The sequence below is a fragment of the Lemur catta genome, chromosome 9 (assembly GCF_020740605.2).
Source record: "Lemur catta isolate mLemCat1 chromosome 9, mLemCat1.pri, whole genome shotgun sequence".
In the NCBI taxonomy this organism is placed as follows: Eukaryota; Metazoa; Chordata; class Mammalia; order Primates; family Lemuridae; genus Lemur; species Lemur catta.
The window spans coordinates 4,408,937-4,432,855 of NC_059136.1; the positions used below are offsets into that span (position 1 = coordinate 4,408,937).

Here is a 23,919-nt window from a genome sequence, read left to right on the forward strand (position 1 = left end):
TTGGGAAGGGGTTGCTGAGAAGACGTCAGGAGAACAAATGGAGGGAGGACGGTGAGCGGGAGTGGGACCGGCGGGCAGGCACGAGGCCCCTGCCGGATTTAGCGCGCGCCCCCACGCGGGGACTGAGGCGGAGATAGCTCAAGGTTAGGTCGCCCAGGTTCACCCCTGAAATAAATCACCGTAATTTGGAGGGTAGCGGGGGCGGGATACGGGCCAAACTCTAAACGAGTCGCGTAAACCCACAGGCCACCCCTCGGTGGGAGAATTTCAGCAAAGCGGCGCCCCGCTGCCACACGCCGGGCCGTTCTGCTTTGCAGACTGGGGCTCTCCGGGCGCCGGCGGCCGCGGGGCCCGCTCCGGGCTGGGGGAGCCGGCGCAGCGCGCGGTCCGGGGCGGCCGGCGGGCGGCGGGAGGCCGGGAGGGCCACGCCGAGGGCGGGGCCGGGCGCGCGGGGGCGGACCTCGGCGCGCTCCCGGCCGCTCGCGGGCTCCGGGGCCGCGGCGGCTCCTCTGCCGGGTCGCGCCGGACGACGGGCTCCTGGCGGCGGTTGGGCGGCTGCGGACGGACGGGTGGGCCGAGACGCGGGCCCCGCGCCCGCCGCCTCCCTCTTCTGCGAGCTCGGGCCGCGCCATGGCCGCCTCGCCGGGCTCCGGCAGCGCCAACCCGCGGAAGTTCAGCGAGAAGATCGCGCTGCACACGCAGCGGCAGGCCGAGGAGACGCGGGCCTTCGAGCAGCTCATGACCGACCTCACCCTGTCGCGGGTGAGGCCCGGGCCGGGCGGGGGCGGCCGCGGCAGCGGGCGGGCCCCGCGCGGCGGGTGAGAGGTCGCGGGGCCGAGGCGGTGACGGGGCTGGGCCGGGGCCGCGCCCGGGAACCGGAGCCCGGGAGCGGGGCCGGGGCGGCCGCGGCCTCGGCGCTTCCCCGCCTGGAGACCGCCCGCCTGCCATTCGCGATCGCGGTGGAGGTGGGAGGGTCGCGGGGTCCGGTGTGCCCGGAGATGGGAAGCGGCTGATCCCGGGGAGGCGGGCGGCAGTGTGAGGGCGGCCTACGGGGAGGGGTGACCGGAGCCCCGGGAGGAAATCGCGAACAGCCTGGAGGCCAGCCCCAGCCGCGCTCGGCCCGGGCAGCGCGGCTTCTCCTTGCTCCGAACACCCCCGCCAGCGAGCCCTTCGGGACTGCGGCGAGGAAGGCCGCGGGGGCCCGAGGGTCCCACGCGCTCCTCAGGAGCGCTCTGTGCGCAAGGGAAGCCAAGGCCCGCCCCGGGTGGCTTGGGCTCTTGGCACTTCGAGACGATTCCGCGCCGAGGATGAGGCTCCCCGCTTTTAATCCTTGGAGGTGCTTTATCAGGTCCAACTTACTTGGTGCAGCCCCGGCTGCGTAGTGAGCACTGACGGGGTGCCCACTGAGGAGGGGACCGAGTAAGGCGCGAGCCGGGACAAACACCTGGCGGGGTTAGGTCACTGTTGAGCGAGGCAGTGGAGGATGGAGAGCCAGGCGGAGTGTCCGCGCGGGACTGCACGGAAGGGGGGCCCGCGTGAGGGGCGCAGGCCTTGGGGATCCTAAATGCTGACCTTGAAGGGCCGAGGGGGGGCGGGGGAGGCTGTGCGGGGCTGGGGGTGGGGGTGTCGGCAGCTCGAAGGGGAGCCAAGAGCAGACTTTGCCAACTCGTGGTCCCCTGCTCACTGGGTTGCAGACACGTTATTTTTTTTGACCAGCCTCAGTGTTTGGGGAAAATTCTTAAATCTGTTGCCAGAAATTTTTAATGGGGAGATTTTCACACAAAATCTGAATTTTCTTATTCATATTAAAAATTGGGAGACCTGGTAACAGAAATTCTGAATTCCCATATGACAGCCACCGTCTGGAGCTGGGTGGTGGTTGCCCCTGAAATGGAGCATGAACTGGAGTTTGCCACAGTCCACACTGCGCTCTGTCACGGTCCCCCATGCCAAGGCTAGGTGTCAGTTGTCGTTTATCATGTTTTCTTTTAGTGAAGTTAAAGGGGAAAGTGAAATATTTCCTGTATTTACATTTCTGTCACACTGAGGGAAAAATGTATGTATATGGATAAAGATGGCTGAGAATTTTGTGAAAGTGTTTTCTTCTGCCCTGACCGCTTCACTGATTTATTGCTTGCCTGGCATCCCGGGGCATTTACATTTGCGACCTTCCTCAGATTCAGGGATGAGCTCTACAAGCTTAGAGCACACTGAAAAGAATGGGCGAGTGAAAGCTGGTGATTAATGTTGGGGCCTGTGCTGTTACGTGTTGTTTAGATACATACTGTATGTTGTTTATGTCCAAATACATGCACTGTCTATGTCTGTGTACCTAAGAGTTGATCCAATCTCTCACCCAACTTAGGAATCCCCCTTAAAACATCCTTAACAGATGAGGTCATGAGTAACATACAGTTTTTTTGTTTTTTTTTTTAATTTTTTCACAGATCCTCAAAGTTCACTTAAATTAGTTTGATTATATTATTCAAATATGTTCAAACATAAATTTGTATACAAAGTCTTTTGCTTATAGCTGTGATACAACCATAAACCAAAACACATGTACAAAATAAATCCTACCAAACTTACAAATGCAATAAATCCAAATTAACATTAATATAATGTGACAAATGCTATTTTGCCAAACTAAATTGAGGTTTTCCATGTAAATATGGTACTAACTGCTATAGCTCAATTCTCTTGAATTTAGCAAACCTAATCAACTGGCCTATATGATAATTCAGCCACCACTTTATTCAGATTGCTACAAAATGATCGTGTTACTTTGCCCTGCACCTGATATAGGGACTCATTTACATGTTAATTCTCTCTGTGTTTTCTTTTTGGCCAGTTTCAAGTGAAGTAATACTACTTGGCTCCACTGTGTTCATAAACACATAAATCATGACATTAAATTTGCCTACTAAAATTTGCCTATTTAAAAATTTTCAGGGTTATTTTCATAAAGAAATCACAAAATTGAAACACATGTCGTACAGAACTCTTAGATTCCCCAAACATATGTGAACCTCCAAGGATCCAAAGATCCGAGTTGGAGAAAAATCCGTCTAGTTCATAATTGGTAAGGGGATGGCAGATCTACCGACTTCCCATTACCAGCCTATGACGGACATCGCTAATCGGTGAGACAGACATGGCTAATCGATTCAGTCCTCTTTCCCCTCTAAGCCTGTGTTGGGCTTCAAGCCCTTCTCTGCGTAATCACAGCCAGTCCTTTGGAGTTGGAGTTAAATCCTATTCACTTAGTAAGTAGCACTGACTAGATAATGGAGAACTTTTCACTCTGGCTTTAGAGGTTCAGCCTTATCAGGAGGCAGAGGGAAAATCTGGAGAAGAGAGAGCTTGGAATAGTAAAGAGAGGGAAGAAAGTGGAGGCAGGTATACCTGGGAAGAGGCTGTTCTGTTGTTCATTCATGAATATATTCACTTGTCAGTACTTGAGTGCCTACTACATGGTTAATAGGGTCCTGTTTGTTGGGGGGAACGGTGGAAACATGGTGCTTTCCTTCAAAAATCTTAATTAATTTGTTCCACAAATACTTAGGGAGTCCATAGTGTGCGCCACGAGTTAGTATGGACACTGGGGATATAGTAGTAACTAAGCAAAACACAGTCTCCTGATGGATTTTAGGATTTAATGGGAAGACATTCATTGAACAAGTAAGGACACATTTTGATGAATGTTAAAAAAAAGAGGAAGTAGATGGAGCTCTGGTATAGTAGGGAGTTCCCACCTCTTCCAGTGGCCTAAAGTAGCGGTCCCCAACCTTTTTGGCACCAGGGACCAGTTTCATGGAAGACAGTTTTTCCATAGACTGATGGGGGGGGTGGGGAGTGGAGCTCAGGCGGTGATTCGCGGCCTGTTTTGTAACGGGCCGTGGACTGGCAGTGGGCTGCAGCCCGGGGGTTGGAGACCGCAGGCCTAAAGGATCATTGGGAGTGGGGAAGGCCTTTGAGGATGTCGAGGGAGGAAATATGCTTCGGACACAGAGAACAGAGGTTCAGCAAGGAGACGATGAGGGTGATTTGCGATGAGGCTGGAAACATTCACAGGGATCAGGTTGTAGAGACAGGATTTGGAACTTGATCCCAAGAACAATGGAAAGTCATTGAAGGGATTGAACCAGGGGAGATTTGCATTTTAAGAAGATTCTTCTAGCTTCAGAGTGGTGGCTAGAATAGAGGAGGAGGCAGAGGAACCTTTCTGAGGCTGTAATTTTGGTCTAGGAGATGTGGTGGTGGCATTTGCTAAGGTGGCCGTAACGGGGAGACAGAAGAGTGAATGGATTGATACTTAAGAGGTAGAAAGGACCAGATTTGGGGATGGATGAGGAAGGTGAGGAAATGTTGTCTGAGGTGCCTTGAGGCCCATAAGGAGAGATGGTCCAGCAGGCAGTTGCTTACATGGTCCTAGAGAAAAGGAGGAAACCCTGGGCGAGTGGTATAAATCTGGGATCTTTGCTGTGTAGCCACAGAAGTAGATTCGGCTGCCTGGGAAGGTTTATAGAACAGATACTGTAAACTGGGGCCTACATTCTGTATTTGGCCCTCTGATATGTTTGTGGTTTTGGCCCAGAATGTATTTTTTTTTTTTTTTAATTAGGGCTGGCTGGGCATGGTGGCTCATGCCTGTAATCCTAGCACTCTGGGAGGCCAAGGCAGGAGGATCGCTTGAGGTCAGGAGTTCAAGACCAGCCTGAGCAAGAGTGAGACCATCTCTACGAAAAACAGAAAACTTAGCTCCCAGCTACTTGGGAGGCTGAGGCAAGTGGATAGCTTGAGCCCAGGCATTTGAGGTTGCAGTGAGCTACAGTGATACCGCTGCATTCTACCCAGGGTGACAAAGCAAGACTTTGTCTCAAAAAAAAAAAAAAAAAATAGGGCTAACAATGAATATTGAGATTTTACATTAAAATCTGGACTCTGGCTTCTTTTGAAAAATGAGATCATCTGGCAACTTACCCCACATTTCTGCATGGCAGCAATTGCCTGCAGCTGAATAGTGACTGCCCCCTAATTAGATAGGGCATGTGTGTGCTTCAGTTTGCCACAGTCCCCAGCACTCCCCGTGGTATTCCTCACAGTGATTCCAGACTGCTTCACTTACGTTCCCTACTTAGCAACCACAGGCATGTGAGTCTGTGACCCTGCCATAAAGTGAAATGTGAAGAGGGCCTAGGAGAAGCCCATTTAAAGGGGAGGTAGAGAAGGAGCCGGCAGGGAAGACTGCAGAGCGCCTAGAGAGGCAGGAGAAAAGCCGAGAGGGTTATTGTGAAGAGGAGGGAATGTCAGCCAGCTGAGCCCAGTGCTGCTAACTTGTTCTAACACAGAAGATGTGCCCTTTGGTCTAATCCTGCGAAGGTCATCAGTAGCCTTGGTGAGAGACACTGCATTCACAGGGTGCTGGGTGGAACGTGGGTTGTGCGGCGTTGAGGAGCGGGTGGGAGGCAATGGAGACAGAGTTGGAAACTTGTCCAAGAAGTTTGGCTGTGAAGGGCAGCTTGTGTTGAGAAATGACAGGAGTGTTAATTTGGCTTGAATATTTGGGAAAACTCATTATTTTTATATTAAAATAAACCATGGATATGTTGTAGAATAGTGAGGTGTCTGAGAGAGGAGTAGAGAGAGAAGAACAGAAAGATTGAGTTTGGCTTAAGTGTTGAGGACTCTCCCCGTGCGGGGCACTTTGTCATCCCTTTACATGCATTATTTCAGGTACTCCTCAAGGTGACCCTATGTTGTGTGTGTGTAGAATTTTTCTGGCTGTCACACTGCATGTCTATATACTCATCCAGTTGTGTCTGTATTATTTGTTGAAAAGACAACAAAGTAAGACTCTGTCTCAAAAAAAAAAAAAAAAAGAGAAGTCGGAAATCCAGATTTTTATGTAGTCTCCTAATTTTTTTTTTTTTTTTTTTTTTTGATACAGAGTCTCTGTTGCCCGGGCTAGAGTGAGTGCCATGGCGTCAGCCTAGCTCACAGCAACCTCAAACTCCTGGGCTCAAGTGATCCTCCTGCCTCAGCCTCCCGAGTAGCTGGGGCTACAGGCATGCGCCACCATGTCCGGCTAATTTTTTCTATATATATATATATTTTTAGCTGTCCATATAATTTCTTTCTATTTTGTAGTAGAGACGGGGTCTCGCTCTTGCTCAGGCTGGTCTCGAACTCCTGAGCTCAAACAATCCTCCCGCCTCGGCCTCCCAGAGTGCTAGGATTACAGGCGTGAGCCATCGCGCCCGGCCTAATTTTTTAAATCAAAATTTAAAATATTGAATAGGTCAGCATCTTGTAGATCAAACCGAACCCTCTCTAGGCTAAATGTGGCCTATGGACTGCCAGTCTGTGACCTCTGCCTTAGGCTAACCATTCTTTGGTCTTCATTTGCATCATCTGTAAACATGAAGGTGTTGAAGACAGTCTCAAGGTCCTTTCTAACTCAATGATTCTAAATTTTAAAAGAGGAAAACATCAGAATGTTTCTTCAAGGTTTTAAGAGGTAGCTGAGAATATCAGCAATAATGATAATATCTTGAGAAGTTGTCCAGAGTTTTGCATTGTATGTACCACTGTCAAGTCTGTTCCCTCGTAATCCTCACATCACCTTTGTGAAGGGAGGCATCCGAATAATTTGCCCCACGACTTGGGAGCTCCAGATTACAAAATCAGATCTTCCGATTCCAAGTCCAGGACTCTTTTTCCTGCAGCACAACAGTCTAGGCTCTGGAAATAGGTGCTTTGGGAGGGAGAGCAGTTTGGAGGACTGTGAGGGCGTTCAGCTCAGTTGAAGGGAAGTCCCTGGCTGGATTTAGAACTTAGTTTGGTTCAAGTGTCAAGGCTTACGAGTAAGAGTTGAATCCTTTGTGAGAACTCTCTGAAGGCAGGGACCTTGCATGGATTCATTTTATTAAGCCAGTGCCTGGCATAGTACCTGACACACAGTTAAGTTTTTGCATAAGTAAATAAATGACAGGTTGATCCTTTGAAGAAGAAATTAAAGACTTTAGATCAAGATAGCTAGGAATTTTGTCTAGAGAATTTTCAAGGATAGAGTCAAATGCTTCTGTTAAGTGCTTTTAGAATGTTGAGATCAAAAGCTGGGAGGCTTTATTCTTGTAACTCAGGTCATAGATGGAAAAAGTTCACCATGTCCTCCTTCTCATATTTGACACTGAGATCTGGGCTTTGATTAATAGATTATAACCGTCTCCCCGTGCAGGATGTTTGAGAAATCAAATACTGTGTATGTGGGGGAAGTTAAGGCCATTGAATGGTTTTGTGTGCCTTTCAAATTTCTAAACAGATACAAGCCCTCGTCTTTTGGAGGTACGTACTGAAACAGAATGATGTGATGATATCTGAGATTTCTTTCACTGGGCCACTGTGGGCAGTGGAGGGGTAAAGATGAGGGAAGACTGGATTGAAGTTGGCAGTTGTTGAAGCTGGAAGATGGATAGATAGGGTTTCATTGTATTTGTCTCTATTTTGTGTATACTATTTGAAAGTTTTCATAATACATGTAAAAATAAAACAAAATCAGAGAGCTTCATGGGCTCAGCAATGCTTTTGGTCAACCAAACTTTTACCTTGTCTTTGAGTTTGTAAATAGTGTGATCACTGAGGGAGAAATGGAACCCAGGAAAAGAGCGTGGCAGAAATAGGAACATGGGCTTTGTGTTGGACAGCTGTGGCTCGACCTCCTGCTAGCTGGGGGACCTTGGGCCAGTCACCAACTTACCTGATTCTGGGTCTCCAGGTCTGTAAAAGCGGGATAATTCAGTCTTCCCTGTGTGTTTGTAGTGAAGGTTAGGGATGAAGTGGGCAAAGCATCTGGTGATAGCACCTGGCCTATCCTAGGGGCTCAGGTCTGGTAGCTTTTATTATTATTAGAGAGAGTAATGAAAGGGTTAAAATCTGCCTTGGGCTTCTCATCTATAATCCCTTTCTTCCCTATATGAATTATAAGTGCCAAGGGTTATGTAACTACCGAGCTAATTTATTATTTTAGAAATAGACCTCTTACAGGCCAGATTGGACCACTTTGGGGTTTACAAGAACCATAACCGGTTTATTGCCTTTTGAAAAATGAAGTAGGGAAGAACTTAGAGAAGAAAGGCATATTAAAGCAGTGGGGTACCATTTTATACCTGTTAAGCTGGCTTCCTTCCTTGCTGAAATTAATGATAATATCCAACGTTAGTGAGTTTTTTGATGAAACTATTTTCTCATAATATCTATTGGTAAGCCTTTTGGGAATGCATTTTGTCAGTATGTATTGAGAGCCACTGAAGGACCCGGATCCAGAGATTTAATAATCACTCTTTGAAATGTGTTTAGGGAAATAATTCAGAAGAAGAACTGTTACATAGCCATTAATAATGATTATGTAATATCGTAGAAAAGGCTTATGATGTAAGCATCCAAGATTGTATTTATGATCACAACTATTCAGTTCTTATACATACACGTAAGTGGAGCATGGAAAAGAACGCAGAGGAGGGAAAACAGTTAATGTGTTAGGGTTGTGGATAGTAGCTTAGTTTTGCTTTAAGAAATTCCTCTATTGTTAAAGACTGTGCCTGCACACCTAAGACCAAAGACTCAAAGACCTTGCACGGGTACCTTACTATCATAGCACATGGGACAGTTGGAACATGGGTAAGTTCTTTCCAAAAATAGAGTAACCAAAAACCAGAAGGCACTGGAAACCTGAAGATTGTGATCATTTAAGTAAAGAAGAAATCGAAACCAAGACTCTCATTCTTGAACCATTGTACTACAAAATACCACACTTTGATGCTTCTTTCAGATATTTGCTGTCATCTCTCAACATTCTTGAAATTGCTTTGTTTCCAGGTTCAATTTCAGAAGCTTCAGCAACTGCGCCTGACACAGTACCATGGAGGGTCCTTACCAAATGTGAGCCAGCTGCGGAGCAGTGCATCGGAGTTTCAGGTACCTCCAGATGTGTACTTTTCTCTCTTCTCTTCTCTTCTCGTCTCGTCTCGTCTCGTCTCGTCTCATCTTGTCTCGTCTCTTCTCTTCTCTTTTCTTTTCTTTTCTTTTTTTTTTGAGATAGAGTCTTGCTCTGTTGCCCCAGGCAGAATGCAGTGGCATCGTCGGAGCTCCCTGCAACCTCAAACTCCTGGGCTCAAGTGATCCTCCCATCTTGGTCTTCGAAAATGCTAGGATTACAGGCGTGAGCCATCATGCCCAGCCTAGTCTTTTATTTTTGACTTTAAAAAAATATTTTTGATTTTTGTGACCTTGTCACTTGTGAGGATTACAGGCCAGTTATTTTGTAGAAATAACCCCCCAGTTGGGGTTTGTCTGATGTGTCTTTGTCATTAGATTCAGATCATGCATCTTTAGCAGGAATAACACAGAAGCGATGCAGTTACTGTGCCGCACTGGGGGTGCAATTCTGATCTGTCCTATTAATGATGACGTGCCCTTTTATCAACTAGGGTGGTGTCTGTCAGGCTTCTTCACTTTTTTCCCCTTTGTCATGAATAAGTATTTTGTGAGGAGTACTTTATCCTGATCCTCATTAAACTTTCAATCTATATGTTTATTTATTTGTTTCTCTGTATGTGGTTTTATTGTTTCCTATTTTATTCAATGTTTTGATGTTCACATTATCCCTGATTAGGCTGGTAGGGGCCCTCTTCTAAACTGAGAAAAATTATTGACAAACTGAGAAAAAAGAGAATCCCAGAGCATAGATTTTTTTTTTTAAGTAAACTTCTTCAAGGTACAGTTTACATATAGTACACTTTACCTTTTTTAGGTACACAGCTCTATGCCCTATAATCATCGTCACAATCAAGATGTAGAGCAGTTCCATTACCCTGGAAAGTTCCCTTGTGTCTCTTTGTAATCAATCCCCATCCCACTCTGTCCTCTGGAGACCACCCACCTGTAGTTGGGCCTTTTCCAGAGTGTCCCGTGAGTGGGATCACACGTATGTAGTCTTTTGAGTCTTTCACTCAGCACGTTGCATTTGAGATTGACCTGAGTGGTTGCACGTATTAGTTTCTAAGGCTGCTGTAACAAATTTCCACAAACTTGGTGGCTTAAAAACAATAGAAATTAATTTTTTCACAGTTCTGAGTCCAGAAGTTCAAAATCAAGGTGTCAGCAACACCGTGCTCTCTCTGAATGCTCTGGGGAAGAGTCCTTTCTTGCTTCTGCCTAGTTTTTGTTGGTTGCCAGCAATCCTTAGCTTGTAGCTCCATTGTTCTTCTCTCTGCCTCTGTCATCACACCACCTTCTTCTTTGAATGCCTTTTTGTCCAAATCTCCCTCTTCCTTCTCTTATGAAGACACCAGTCATTGGATTTAACTTGATTACATCTGCAAAGATTCTATTTCCAAATAAGGTCACATTGACAGGTTCTAGGGGTTAGGGGTTGAACATTCTTTCTAGGGGACATAGTTTAACCCACTACATTTTTTTTTTTTTTTTTTTGAGACCGAGTCTTACTCTGTTGCCCGGGCTAGAGTGCTGTGGCGTCAGCCTAGCTCACAGCAACCTCAAACTCCTGGGCTTAAGTGATCCTTCTGCCTCAGCCTTCCGAGTAGCTGGGACTACAGGCATGCACCACCATGCCCAGCTGATTTTTTCTATATATTTTTTGTTGTCCAGCTAATTTTCTGTCTATTTTTAGTAGAGAGGGGGTCTCGCTCTTGCTCATGTTGGTCTTGAACTCCTGACCTCGAGCGATCCACCTGCCTTGGCCTCCCAGAGTGCTAGGATTACAGGCGTGAGCCACTGCTCCTGGCCTAACCCACTACATTGCATTGATCGGTAGTTCATTTTTTTTATTGCTGAGTAGCACTCCATTATAGGGATATATATAATTTGTTTATCCATTCATCAACGTATGGGCATTTGGATTGTTTCCACCTTTTGGCAATTATGAATAAAGATGCTATAAGCATTCATGTGCAGGTTTTGTATAAATACCTAGTACTGGAATTGCTGGATCACATGGTAAGTGTATATTTAACTTTGTAGGAAATTGCCAAGCTGTTTTCCAAAGTGACTGTACTGTTTCCTATTCCCACCAGCAAGGGATGAGAGTTCCAGGACGCTGTATCTTTCCTAGCACTTGGTATTTCAGAGTTTTTAATTTTTAATTTTTTTAATTGTGGTAAAAAACACATAACATAAAATTTACCATCTTAACCATTTTTAAGTGTACAGTTCAAGTGGTATTAAGTACATGCATATTGTTGTATAACAGATCTCCAGAATTTTTTCATCTTACGAAACTGGAACTCTACGCTCATTGAATAAGAATTCCCCATGTCCCCATCCCCCCAGCCTCTGGGGACCACTGTCCTTCTTTCTGTTTCTATGAATTTCACTATCCCAAGTGCCTCATACAAATGAAACCATATACTCTTTGTCTTTTTGTAACTGGCTTGTTTCACTTAGCATAGTGTCCTCAAGGTTCATCCCTATTATAGCATGTGACCAGATTTCCTCCCTTTTAAAGGGTGAATAATACTCCATTGCAAGTGCATACCACGTCATCCGTCCATCCACTGATGGACACTTGTGTTGCTCCCGCCCCTTGGCCATTGTGTGTGATACTGCTATGAACATGGGTGGGCAGATATCTCTTAGAGGCTCTGCTTTCAGTTCTTTTGGGCATATGCTCAGAAGTGGGATTGCTGGATCATATGGTGATTCTGTTTTTAAGTTTTTGAGAGACTGCTGTACTAGTTTGTATAGCAGCTGCACTACTTTACATTCTTACCAACAGTACACAAGGGTTCCATTTTCTCCATACCCTTGCCAACACTTATTTTCTGTTTTTTGTTTTTTTGGGTTTTTTGGATAGTAGCCATCCTGATGGGTGTGAAGTGGTAGTATTTCAGTTTAAAAAATTTTGGTCATTGTAATGCATGGGTAGTGGTATCTCATTGTGGTTTTAATTTGCATTTTCCTAATGACTAATGATATTGAACAACTTTTTGTGTGCTTATTTGCCATTATTATATCTTCTTTGATAAAATGTTTGTTCAAATCTTTTGTCTAGTTTTTAAATTGAGTTGTTAATTTTCTTACTGAGTTGTGAGAGTTCTTTATTTTGGATACCAGTTTTTATCAGGTATGTATTTTGCAAATATTTTCTCCCAGTCTTTGGCTTGTCTTTTCATTTTTTTTAAACAAAATATTGAATAGCAGAAGTTTTAAATTTTGATAAAGTCCAGTTTATCAATTTTATTCTTTCATGATTTGTACTTTTTGTGTCTTATCTAAGAATCTTTTGCCTAACTCAGGGTCACAAAGGTTTTTTCCCATGTGTTCTCTGTTAGTTTTATAGTTTTGGATTTTACAGTTAGTTAATTATAAGTTAATTTTTTTGTGTGATGCAAAGTATGGGTTTGAGGCCCACTTTTTTTGTGTGGGGATGTTGCATTGTTCCAGCACCATTTGATGAAGACTTTCTTTTCCCTATTGAATTGCTTGGCACTTTTGTTGAAAATCAATTGACCATATATGTGTGAGTCTATTTCTGGACTCTGTCTTCTGTTTCATTGGTTTCTTTGTGTGTCATTTTGCTAATACCACAGTGTCTTGATTACTGTACTTTTATAGTAAGGCTTGGAATCAGGTAATGAGAGTCCTCTAACTTTGTTCTTCTTCAAAGTTGTTTTGCTTATTTTAGTTCCTTTGCTTATCTGTAAAATTTTAGAATCAGCTTGTTGATTTCTACAAAAAAGCCCACTGGGATTTTAAATGGGTTGCATTGGATCTGTAGATAGGTTGGGGAGAATTGACATCTTTATAATATGGAAACCCATGAACATAGTATAGAAGCACAGATTTTGATTCAAGTGAAGTTGCTTATAATTATTTATGTATAATCCTTTTATTTTTCATTTATTATGTTTATTTATATATTTTTAAATTGACAAATAAAAATTTTATGTATTTATGGTATGCAATTTGAGCCCAGGAGTTCCAGGTTGCAGTGAGCTATGATCACTCCACTGTACTCTAGTGTGGGTGACAGAGCGAATTCCTGTCTCAAAAAAAAAAAAACAAACAGAAAAAAAGAAAAGAAAAGAAAAATTATTTTTTAAATAATTGGTGGCTACCGGATTGGACAGCGCTGCCCCAGATGTACGCATCCTCATGCTGCGTTCTCGTTCCCAGTTTCAGCACCAGCGTAAGTCCTCACCTGCCTCTAAAAGCCCAGCACGCTAAGGTTCTCTCTCCCACCTTTTCTCCATCAGCAGTCAGATTTCTATGCCATGGCCAAAGTGCTTATTGGAGTGATAAGAAAAGCATTCTGAGTAAATTTCCCATCAAAAACTTTTAGCCCCCACTTGACTACTCTGAGGTACCTGCATTTCAAAAGAGGATGCCTAGAAAATCAGATCTCTGGTTGGTGGAATTTCACACGGTAAAAGGCCTCAGTTACTCTGAAAGGCTGTGTGGTAGGGCCCATCCTGCCACCAGTTAGGTGGTCGTCTGAATGAACAGGCTGACCCTGGGAGACCTTTGTGTTCTCTTGCTCCCGCTCCCCTCTGAGAGTGGAGTTAACTGCTTTTCTTTTTCACTCCTCATTAATTAATAAATAAATTAAATAATTTAGCAAATGTTTCCTGAGCACCTACCATGGCGTCAGGCTCTGTACTAGGCTTGGGAACCACAGAAATGAATAAGGGCCCCTCCACAGAAGAAGTGTGCAGCCCAGTTCGTCCTTGTTTAATGCCATCAGCTTTGTGTCCGGCGTTGGAGGCCTGGGCAGTGTGCATCTAGCCACTGCCCATTGCTGAAAGGGGATTGTCTGCTCTAAGCCACAAATGACCTTGGAATCTCCGGAGACTGTTCCAGAATGGTTCTATCTTGAGTCACAGGTCAGAGAGTCTCTACTGAGACCTCAGAGTAGCTTCTTATGCCATGTAATGGTCTTTGGAAATTTTGTCTGTATCGCTATGGTCAGCTCCCAGCTCCTCGTGTTTCCTGACCATCTCTCATCTAGGTCTTTTGTCTCCTGCGGTTGTGGCAGTGACGTGCCCTAAGCCGCTGCCTCCCCTGGGTACTGCCCAGGGTGAGCTGTGGTGCGATGAAGAGGGTGGGTCCGGGTGGCAGACAGACCTGGGTTTGAGTCCTGGCTCCACCACCCTTGATTTATGATTTTGAGCATTTCTTCGTCTCTCGAAGCTTATTTTTTGGCATATAAAATAGAGAGGATGACAATGACTATCTATCTGTAGGATAAACTGAGATGATGGGAAGTGTAGAGGCCTTGATCAAGGGATTTGGGAGCCGGAGTGTGTTAAGGGAATTGGGGTGTAAAGATAACTGAGTCCTTCCCAAGCCACTAACTAAATTCTGGTCATGGGTGTTGTGTTCTTCATAGTTTGTGGCTTTTGTGTCATAGTCATCTGCTCAAAACTTAAAAGTGAGAGGGAATTTTGTTCCCAAGGTCATAAACTTTAGCCAGCCCTGCTCTTGCTACAGCGTGCTCTCTGCCAGCCCTGAAACGGTATATTAGTACTTTTATCCAAATACTATTAGCTATAATGAGATAGGGTAGCAGTGACCTTGGGTTGCTGCATGAGATTTAGAAGACCGCATTTACAAGTTATTTTAGTATGAATTATTTTCAGGAAAGATTTTCACTGATTAATAATATCTATTTTATGTTGTGTCTTATTTTCTTTTTCAGAGATTAACACTTTTCTGACCTTGTCTCTAAATTCTATTTAGAGACATACCTTCCAAACTGCATGCACTTTGCAACTGTGATTTTTTTTTTTTACTATCTCCATGTTTGATTTGCTCACTGGTTTGCCTTTGATTTTGACTTCCAGCAGCATGTTCTTCTATTCTGCCTAAAAAAATAGTGAGAAACACAGAAAGTTAGAGGGTTACTTAATAGTTTTGGAATGTGCATTTGTCCCAAAATAGGAGCTGTGACCAAGAATATGGTTGCCATATTTTTAATACATATTTGAATATTTCTTTTTTTTCCCTTCCTTTTTATCTGACCATATGTGTTGAATAGAAGACTTATAGAATATGAGAGAAAAGTAGACAACTCAAGAATCTCTAGTAGTCTGGAATAAAGACTTTGTTTGGAATTATGGAAGGGGCAGGGCAATGCTGGCCCCGTACACTGAATGGGGAACGTCTGTATCCATGAGAACTTGAGCAAGAGAGCTGGAGTGTTGCCATTTTCATTCTGCCTTTCATGCGCTCTCAACTATCCATGCAGCGGAGGGTCAGGGATAACGTGGATACTTGAGGGCTTTAAAATATCACTCCAGATAGTGCTTTAAAAGACTGAGTCATATTATATTAATTTAAATTTTTCATGCCAGAAAAGTTGGAAGAGATAGAAACTTCTGAGAAGTCTATCCATTGGATAAAACCCGTGGCCTACATGAAAAGAAATGCCACAAGTACTAAAATAACAACATACATTTTGCCTTAAAATAAAAGGTTTAGGGCAGTACAGAGGCTGCATAGTATGGTGGGCAAAAGGTCACACTCTGAATTCAAATGCAGCCTCTGCTACTTTCTAGCTGTGTGACCTCGGGCAAATCACTTGGCATCTCTTTGCCACAGTTTTCTCACCTATAAAAAGGGTATAGTAGTAATGCCAATATCAAAGTTTAGTTGTGAAGAATAAATGAGTTATTATACATAGCACTCTTAGAACAGCGCTTGGCATGAGGCAAGCACATTAGAGGTGTCTCCTCTTGTTACTGTTACTGTTGCCCTCGCTACGGCCACTAACTACTTCTGCCATCACTGCCACGGCCACTGCCACAGCATGGCTTCGGCATCAGCCTGGGTTTGCGTTCCAGCAGTGCTGCTTACCTAGTTGCTAACAAGCCTAAGCCTCCGCTTCTGGATTTGTAGAATAGGGGTGTTGACAGTGCCTGCCCCACAGGGTTATGGGGAGGATGAGACAGACTGAGACATGCGAAGTGCTGAGCTCCCTGCTTGGTGTGACAAATGCTTGTTGTCTCGTCGTTACTGGTGTTATTGCGGTGGCGCTCAGCCAAGGAGCTGCCCACTCCAGCGTGTTGTACTCTGCCGTGAGTTGTGCCACAAATAATTTGTTCTCACTAGTAAAGTACCAAGGCTTGAGAATTATCTTTTAAACATAATTAGAGCTCAAGCAAGGTTATCGCCACCCTAACATTATTGCTGTTCACGTCCATCTTGAGAAGTGGGACAGCCTGAAGGAAACAGCCCGTGCTCGCAGGGTTGGCCGAACCTCGGCTACACCTGTTGGGACGCAGGTCCTGCATGCGAAAGGCGAGTACCTGTGTGGCGGCAGAAAACGAGGTTGAGAACTGCTGGCCTTGAGGTGCTGTCATTCCTGCCCGAGAGGGTACCCTTCACCATCTTCCACGTTCGCGCTCTCGCGTTTGCCAAAGCGCTTTTCCTTCCGGTTGCCGGACCGGAGCACCACGGTCCCCAAGCCCGGCTGTTCCTGTCTTGTCCAAACGCTTATAGATGCTAGGAAAGTGCTTGTTTTGACTATTAAAATCACTTTTCTATTACATTGAGCAGCTACTACAACTTGCCCTAAACTTATTCATTAATAAATACTTAGTGCCTTTAAGAGTAAGATATTGTTGGCCGGGCGCGGTGGCTCACGCCTGTAATCCTAGCACTCTGGGAGGCCGAGGCAGGCGGATTGCTTGAGGTCAGGAGTTCGAGACCAGCCTGAGCAAGAGCGAGACCCCATCTCTACTAAAAATAGAAAGAAATTATATGGACCGTTAAAAATATATATATAGAAAAATTAGTTGGGCCTGGTGATGCATGCCTGTAGTCCCAGCTATTCGGGAGGCCTAGGCAGGAGGATTGCTTGGCCCAGGAGTTTGAGGTTGCTGTGAGCTAGGCTGACGCCACGCACTCTAACCCGGGCAACAGAGTGAGACTCTGTCTCAAAAAAAAAAAAAAAAAAAGTAAGATATTGTTGAGTTTATGAAGAAAATCCAGAGACTGTCTGGTTAAGAAGCTTATAAATAAGTATATGGTAGACTGGGTATTTACACAAGAGCCATGGCACAGAAACATTTACTGTAGTGTTCTCTTTCCTTCTTACCTTCCATTTTTAAACTTTTACATTCAGGAAAAGTAATACATTGCATTTGTTTATAGCTTAGTCCTTAATTCTCTGTTTTTCATTTTAAAAGTAATACCTGCTCATTGTATAAAATTTGGAAAATATGTAAAAATTAAAAAGGAACAGAAAAAATTAGCCATCTTTCATCAACTAGAAATTATCATTTTAATGTTTCATTTATTTTTCATGTATCTTTATACAGGAAAAATCACTATATTATAGTAATAAACACCTTTAAGTATGGGTTGTCAATATTTCTAATCAGAGATTTCCACCAGTAGAATTTAGTCAAAGAGTATAAATATTTGCAAGGTTATTAATACATGTGGTTTCATTGTATTTTGGCAATGATATTTACCTTAACAAAATTTCTGACACTGATTGATTGGATATTTGTTGCCTTAACTACAAGAGATCCTTAGCTTTTTCAGATCTAACATTCCAAGTGCGTGTTGACTATTCAAGAGTGACTTCAAAGTTCAAGACGTAAAGTAGTTTGCATATTTACTGAAGCACAAAATTTAATCACATAGGGCTAGCGGCTGGTGAGTGAGCAAGGCTGCCTAGCAAATGTTTCACTGGGCGTCGTGGTTCTCTATGTAATACTTCTCATATATTGATTTAAAAACTCAATTTTCTTGAATGTAGAGACTGTTTGTGAAAATTTAAAAGGCTATTTATGATATACAATTATGCACAGAAAATCTATGACTGTGAGAGAAATGTGACTCAAGAAAATACCAGGAGTGTATATAGATACTTTCATGTTAAAACAGAAGGTTTGCAAAGGTCGACTATTTTCTAATTGCTTGATAGTATGTATTAACATGTCATTTTTCAAAAATAAATCTAATTTTGTTTTTAGAGCCAACTGAAGGAATGATTCCCTTTATAATAAATCATGAAATAGTTATATATATCTTTATAATAAAATATAAAAAATAAATACATTAATGAAATCATCAGTGAGTTGCTATAGATGTTTGCCTGCTATAGATATTTACCCCTTACTTGCTTTAATTTTAGAAGCAATTCTTTGTATTTTGGCAGGAATGTCTTACTCTAGCTAGGGAAGAAAGTGTGTGAACAGCAATTTAGTCAGTGTCTGGGATTCTCAGAACAAACTTAGGAAAAGAGACTTTGCTTAGACCAATCACAAGTTTACCTTAACATCTCTGCTTAACCTTGTACTTCTGAGTAGAACCGCACACCCGCCAGCCCCCAACATCACGGTCTAAGAGCAGCTTCTCCCTCCCCTGCTGTTTTGAACTGTTCCCCTTGAAGTTGCTTTCTCCTTCTTTGCTGTCAGGGAGGTGGGGATAGTTGCAGTTGCCTCCCATCTGGTCCCGGAACGTTTCTTGCTTTTATTTTACAATCCATGACAAACTAGCTCTCCTCTTCCTATCTCAGGACCTGCCTCCCCCACCCCGCGAAGGTCTCAGACACATACGAAATGGTAGCCCTCTTGGAGGGGCTTGTACTCCCACAGGTCTGAAACTTTCACGTAGAGATCTGTGAAAGGCGTAGAATCAGTTTATAATATGCCGGCATAACCCTGATGTTGCGGGGGTGAGTGCAAATGGAGTCAGGTCTGTCTGGCTTCTGGCTTCTGTTGACGCCTTCCTCCCCAGGTTCCTGGGCCCACTTGATGCCTGACTAGCCAGCCTGTCACCCGCCTCTAGGACCCAGCTGGATCTGAGGCAGAGGGACTGAGGCTGCCTCACACTCTGTAATTTGGCCTCAAGTCACCATTGCTGGCCTTGTGCCTCAGCTCTGATAACTGGACTCTTGTCTGGTTCCTGGGTGCCAGAATCCATGGTAACCTGCCTCGTGTCCCTGTGCCTTGTTTTTATCAGCTTCCCTCCCAGGGACTGAAGCCTGCCCTGAAACACAGTGACTGATGCACTTTCCTGATGTCAACCACCCAGCTTGCCCTTCTGATTGCAGTCCAGAGTGCCCTGAATTTCTCTTTGTTCTGCAGTGCCCACAGTCAGGAAGCCCCTGTTCTGGACACTTTTCTCAGTAACTGGCAACATGGTTCTTCCAGTTATTCAGGCTGAAACCTTGGAGTCATCCATAACTCCTTCCATCCTCTCATGCCCTGCATCTGAGCCTTCTGCAGATTCTTGGTTCTACTTTAAATATATATCCGGAACCTGACTACCCTGGTCTGACCCATATCATCTATTCCCCGAATTCTTGCAATAGCCTCCTGACTGGTCTCCTGACAGAGAGTCCTGTCCCCTTCCAGAGTATTCTCGACACTGCCATCTGAGTGATCCTGTTGAAACATGAGCCACATACTATCACTTCTCAGAATCCTCCAGTGGCTTCCCATTTCTCTCAGTGTAACGCCAAAGTACCACGCGTGTACAGTGCCCTGGAAGGCCCCCGTTACCTGTGCTCTTACCTGCTCACTGCACGTCTGCCCAGTACCTGTCCTCACTCCGCTCCAGCCACACTGGTCTTATTCTCTGTTCCTTGAACCCTCCCTAGGATTTCTTTGCCAGGAATGTTCTTCCAGATATCGGAATGGCTTACTTCCTCACTTCCTTTAGCTCTTTATCCAAATATCAGCAGTCAGTGAGGCCTTCCCTCTCCAAAATCACAACCTTCTCTACTCTTTTCCCTGCTTTATTTTTCTCTTTAGTACTTACCACTATCGAACATACTGTATGTACATATTTATTTATATCCTGTCTCCCATTAGAATGTAAGCTCCATGAGGGCAAGCGTGCTTGGTTCACTGTGTTTCCAAAGTCTAGAACAGTACCTGGCCAGAATGAATCAAATAGTTGAACATTTACTCATGTGTTAGCACTGTTCTGAGCATTTTATGTGTATTATCTCATCGAATTCTCACAATAACCTTATGTGAAGGTACTTGTGATTCCCATTTTACAGATTAGAAAACTGAGTCTTAAGAAGTTAAATGACTTCCCCGAAAGGATCTGAGCCACCACACAAATATTTGCAAAGGGCAGCATGTTAGAACAAACAGACTTTATTGTTATATAGATCTGTGTTCAAGTTTCAGATCTGTCAATTATTGGTTGAGTTAAAACTTCTCCGTACTTCAATATCCTCACTTATAAAATATGGACAATGAATCTACCTCTCAGGTTATTGGAAGGGTTACATGAGATCATGAGTACATTATTTTTGTGTGTATTTTTCTGATTGCTAGTGAACTTGAAATGTTTTCATCTATTTTTTGGCCATTCAGTTTTCCTCTTCTGGGAATTTTCTGTTCATAACCTTTGCCCAGTTTTGTTTTTGATTTTTTCTTATCAAATTGTAGGAGTTCTTTGACGATTAGAGATACATACTGTCTTACATGTTACAAATAACTTTCCTCACACTGTCATTTGTTATTTGGTGATGTTTTGGAACCTTCTTTTATTCATCTAGTTAGGGATCCAATGTTAGTGGTTGATCAAGTCAATGTGAATACAGAGTTACTGGCTTGGCACAGTGGCTCATGCCTATAATTCTAGAACTCTGGGAGGCCAAGGCAGAAGGATTGCTTGAGGCCAGGAGTTCGAGACCCTACCTCTATAAAAAGTAGAAAAATTAGCCAGCTGTGGTGGTGTGTGCCTGTAGTCCCAGCTACTTGGGAGTCTGAGGCTGGAGGATCACTTGAGCCCAAGAATTTGAGGTTGCAGTGAGCTATGATAATGCTACTGTACTCTAGCCTGAGCAACAGAGCGAGACCCTATTTCAAAAAGAAAACAAAAAAAACAGTTTTATTCATTCATTCCGTCTTTATCGAGAGGTAGAACCTTGTGGGATATCCATCCATTCTGTCAAGACACTCTAAATCCTGACTTTCAGTTTACATTACTGATGATGGCTCTCAGCTTTGGTTTTAGCAGATTCTTGAAAAAGAATATGTTTTCTAAAAGTGAAGTAGACCCAAACATTTCCCAAACTTTGCCACATAGTCAGAAATTTCAAGAGTTCCAGAATTTATGGCTTGGCTCCAAGTTATCAGGCGTGTGTTGTCTTCCCTGTGGGCAGATTTTGCTTTTAGCTTACTCCACCCTCCCTCAACTACGAGGCATGAACAGGGCAGATGATGAATACTTCAGACATCCCCTGTGGTGAACTGCAGGGGCAGTCTCAGAAACTAGCTGCGTAATTCATATGGTCAAAATCTGGCAGGCTTTTATGAAATCGTGTGACTTCCTATGAGGCCACCGGCTCTGCACATCCTCAAGGGCTGGGCGTTGCAGCAGTGGGGAGTGAGCGCAGCACCCAGACCTGCCTGAGTGCAGGTTCTGTTTGAGTCTGCGCGATGAAAGGCCCTGAATGGTTCACCACTGCTCCTGTGTTCACCTCCAGGTTCAGGTTTAGTTTGTGGAGATGTCTCACAGAATAACTGTTTCGTAAGCCACTTGGGGGTTCAACAAAATGGATCTCTCAGATACCTTTAATACCACACAAGTCCTTTTCTTTGATAAAACAGCTTCGGTAAATCTCTTCCACAGTCTCTACAACCTGCCATCCAGTGCATCAAAATAAGCAGAACTTTCACGATCTGCTTTGGTGGTGAGGAGTGCAGTTGCTTCACCGCAGCTGGCACGGGGATCTTAGACAAGGGCCTGGGTCTCTCCGTGCCTCAGTGCGCTCGCTTGTCAGGTGTGGCTACTAATAGTCTTTAGATAAAGTTATTGTGAGGATTAAATTAGGTAATGCATGTGTATCCTTACAATAACGCCCAGCTCATAGTTATTACTCAATAAATGTTGCAAAGTTCCTGGTACAAACTCTCCTGTTGAGGGAAGCGCTGGAGGCTGGGCATTCCAGCCTTCTAATTTGACTTCAATAAATTGTTGGTTCCATTTTGCCCCTCCACTGTTGTGGGTTCCCTTATCTAGGGGTAGAAAACTAAACTTTTGCTATTTTTGGGTAAGTAGTTGCATCCTACTTACTCATCCCTGACTGAATAAAAGCATTCATGCTGAAGTCTTAACTGGCCTATCCTGGGGTCAGCCAGGCGGTGCCCTGACTCAGTCCAGCTTCCAGGAGAGGCAGAAAGAACACCCAGAGAGAAGACGAACCTGGGCGGTGGCAGGGTCAGGGCCAGGAACGGAGCTAGGCTCCACATTCCCTCGCATTTTGTTTCTTTGTTAAATTCAAATCTTGTTAACGTGAAACAGTCGATCTTACCTTTCTCCTTGAATCCAGCCTCTGACTGCCAAGTCGTAAAAGAGGGGAGAGGAGGCACTACATGTAAAGTAGTGATTATAAAGTCCCCACATGTTTTGGCTGTTGAACCAGCCAAAGTTTTGTTCCAATTCCCTACAAAATTTCACAATAGTCAGGAGTTAGAATTGGTCCCTATGTTATGAAACAGCTAGTTTTTATACTTTAAACTTTAAAATGAAGCTTTGGTTGTTTATTATTACTTTGGATGTTTTCCAAGAGTCAGAATAACATCTGTGGAAGATTCTACACAGGCCTCGATGCCAGACACTGTAGTTTCCTTGCTCAAAGGCAATTGCCTGTGCTTCAAGGAACTCCCCGGCTATGGAAATTGGCTGCCTCGACAACAAATAGCTAATGTCTTGGCTCTTTTCAGTCTTCACTTGCCAACCTCTCTGAAACCTCTTTGGAGGCAGTCACCACGGTAACCACCTTCTTTTATGCAAGGGAGGCACTTCCCCGGCCTTGGGCAGGTGAGAGTCCCTTTGCTGTGCTGGGAGCCCTGCGTCATTGGGTCCCCTCAGCCCTCTGAGACAGGCGTCATTATCCCCATTTTACTGATGCTTAAACAGTGCCACGCCTAAGGTCACACAAGTGGCAAGTGACAGGACTCAAGCCCAGATTTATCTTTCCTAGGCCTTTGCTCTTATTTTGCCAATTAAAGAAGTATAGACACACAAAATCAATTCATTTTCACTTAGGAAAAGTGTTTTATTATTCCTTTTTCTCAGTCTGGACAGATGGCTTTTTCTAGTCCCCTGGAGCCATCAGATGCCCAGTTTAGTGTCACTTTGGTTTGGTTCCTTCTGTTAAATTGTATTCTGTTTGTTCTCTCTGTCAGCCACCTGAGCAGTCTTTTTCACTAGTTTAATCCGACTTTTAGTCCAAACTAAACTTTCCTTCCCTTGACTACCTAGGAAATCTGGCCTTGGATTAGTCTTACCTCTGCCCTGAACTGAGACTTTCTCACTGGACCTTGGTTAAGAAAGGCCGGCGCTGGGACACGGCAGCCGTGGTGGAAGAGGGAGGTCAGACCCGGGGGGAGCAGCCAGGCCAGGAGGGCCGCAGGGTCCAAAAGATCAGAGACCAGCAATGGTGGGTCGGGCCGACAGGAGCAGACCAGGCCACGCCGGTTGTGACTTTCCCGTCACTGCGGCTGCTGAGTTCTTATCTCTTCTGAGAGTCTGTCACCTGCCATCTTGTCATTCATGGAATTGCTCAAGAGACGCTTTGTACCAGTTTGTGCCTGTTCTATCTCTAAGTAGTTTTGGGGGTTTATTTAGCATTAATTAATGTAGCACTATCATTTAAAAGCTTTGGAGCCGCTTATGAGTTAAAGTGTAACTCAAAATGAGGCAGAGAGAAGAATATTAAAAGGGAAAGGTTTATGAGAAGCAAAGCGTAGCCTTGGCTGGGCTTTCGCCAGTAGGGGATGGCTCTAGTTTGGCATGGACGTCCCTCCATATCTGACTACTTGCCCTGGCAGGTGACTCAGAATTCCTAGAACCAGGATGGACCCTGTGGCTCTCTTGATGCAACACTCCCCCTTTATAGGTCAGAAAACTGAAAGCAAG

At 44.4% G+C, this 23,919-nt stretch overlaps 1 protein-coding gene across 3 annotated transcripts in view; it reads left to right on the forward strand.

Moving 5' to 3' along the window:
• Positions 1–455: 455 nt before the first annotated feature.
• CRTC3 (CREB regulated transcription coactivator 3) overlaps positions 456–23,919 on the forward strand; it is a 92,574-nt gene continuing 69,110 nt past the window's right edge. The window contains exons 1-2 of one of the 3 annotated variants that reach the window (XM_045561650.1): positions 456–762; positions 8,878–8,976. In XM_045561650.1, the coding sequence (XP_045417606.1) occupies positions 631–762; positions 8,878–8,976 (231 nt within the window). In that variant the 5' untranslated portion in view covers positions 456–630. Of the gene's footprint in view, positions 763–894; positions 966–8,877; positions 8,977–23,919 lie in introns of those variants that run through there. The other 2 variants (XM_045561651.1, XM_045561652.1) reach the window with 2 other exon arrangements.